Genomic DNA, 1753 nt, shown 5'->3' on the forward strand with positions numbered 1-1753 from the left:
CGGGGGGGTTTCGGCTGAGAAATCTGGATTTCGGGTACCGAGCGCCACCTGCCAGCCGTTCACGCCCAGGACAGGCAGCCCGAGCTCCAGCGCCTCGGCCTGCTCGCCGGGAGGCATGCTGCCCTCGGCCGGGGGCGGCCCGGAGGCCAAGGACGACAAAAAGGACCCAGACACTGGCGGCGGAGGTGGCAGCAAGGGCGCTGGGGGCGCCACGGCTGACGGGGGTCCACCGGGGCTGGCGCACGGCCGGATTAGCTGCGGCGGAGGGATTAACGTGGACGTGAACCAGCACACGGACGGGGGCCCAGGGAGCAAGGCCCTCGGCTCGGACTGCGGCGGCTCATCGGGCTCCGGCTCCGGCTCCGGGCCCAGCGCGCCCGCCTCCTCCTCAGTGTTGGGCTCCGGGCTGGTGGCGCCCGTGTCGCCCTACAAGCCGGGCCAGACAGTGTTTCCCCTGCCTCCCGCGGGCATGACCTACCCTGGCAGTCTAGCCGGGGCCTACGCCGGCTACCCGCCGCAGTTTCTGCCGCACGGCGTGGCGCTGGACCCCACCAAGCCGGGCAGCTTGGTGGGCGCGCAGCTGGCGGCGGCCGCGGCGGGCTCCCTGGGCTGCAGCAAGCCGGCCGGCTCCAGCCCCTTGGCCGGGGCGTCGCCGCCGTCCGTAATGACAGCGAGCTTGTGCCGGGACCCGTACTGCCTGAGCTACCACTGCGCCAGCCACCTGGCCGGGGCGGCGGCCGCCAGCGCTTCGTGCGCCCACGACCCGGCAGCGGCGGCTGCTGCGCTCAAGTCCGGATACCCGCTAGTGTACCCTACGCACCCCTTGCACGGAGTGCACTCCTCGCTGACCGCTGCCGCCGCCGCAGGCGCCACACCGCCCTCCCTGGCCGGCCACCCCCTCTATCCCTACGGCTTCATGCTTCCCAACGACCCGCTCCCCCACATCTGCAACTGGGTGTCGGCCAACGGGCCATGCGACAAGCGCTTTGCCACCTCCGAAGAGCTGCTGAGCCACTTGCGGACGCATACGGCCTTCCCCGGGACAGACAAACTGCTGTCGGGCTACCCCAGCTCGTCATCTCTGGCCAGCGCCGCCGCCGCAGCCATGGCCTGCCACATGCACATCCCCACGTCGGGTGCGCCGGGCAGCCCCGGAACGCTGGCGCTGCGGAGCCCCCACCATGCGCTGGGACTCAGCAGCCGCTACCATCCCTACTCCAAGAGCCCGCTCCCCACGCCCGGCGCCCCGGTGCCCGTGCCCGCCGCCACCGGACCCTACTACTCCCCGTACGCCCTCTATGGACAGAGATTGACCACGGCCTCAGCGCTTGGGTATCAGTGAGGGTGGCCTGGAGGGCTACGGAGAAAAGAAGGAGCCTGGGGGAAAGCAGGAGACGCGGGAGGGGGCGATGCTAGGGAGGGGCGGGGACAGGGCCGAGGCCACAGACACCCGCACAAGGGGAAGACCCGGGCCGGGAAAGAAAAAAAATTATATACAATATCGAGACCCGATGGCAAACTTCCCTTTACCCTCCGCCTCTCACCTGCCCGTCCAAACTTTATAAAAGTTGAAAATACTATCGTTTGACTTTTTATAGAAAAAAAAATAATTGAGAAAGTGTTCATCAGAGGAGTGCGTCGGTGAACACTGGTATTTATTTATGTTAGCTCCAAGCGGGCCCGTGGTTCAAAAGTGCATTATTTAGTTTGAGCTCCGTAGGTAAAGAGGAGGAGGGGGAAAATAAGATTAAAA

The 1753-nt window shown here is 66.5% G+C and overlaps 1 protein-coding gene across 1 annotated transcript in view; it reads left to right on the plus strand.

Moving 5' to 3' along the window:
* The window catches only part of ZNF503 (zinc finger protein 503), a 2636-nt gene extending 1294 nt beyond the window's left edge, over positions 1 to 1342 (plus strand). The window contains exon 3 of the mRNA XM_006887499.1: positions 1 to 1342. This exon is cut by the window's left edge and continues 21 nt beyond it. Within this exon, the coding sequence (XP_006887561.1) occupies positions 1 to 1342 (1342 nt within the window).
* Positions 1343 to 1753: the final 411 nt, after the last annotated feature.

This window comes from Elephantulus edwardii, unplaced genomic scaffold (assembly GCF_000299155.1).
Source record: "Elephantulus edwardii isolate Elephantulus edwardi_28Jun2011 unplaced genomic scaffold, EleEdw1.0 scaffold00058, whole genome shotgun sequence".
Classification (NCBI taxonomy): Eukaryota; Metazoa; Chordata; class Mammalia; order Macroscelidea; family Macroscelididae; genus Elephantulus; species Elephantulus edwardii.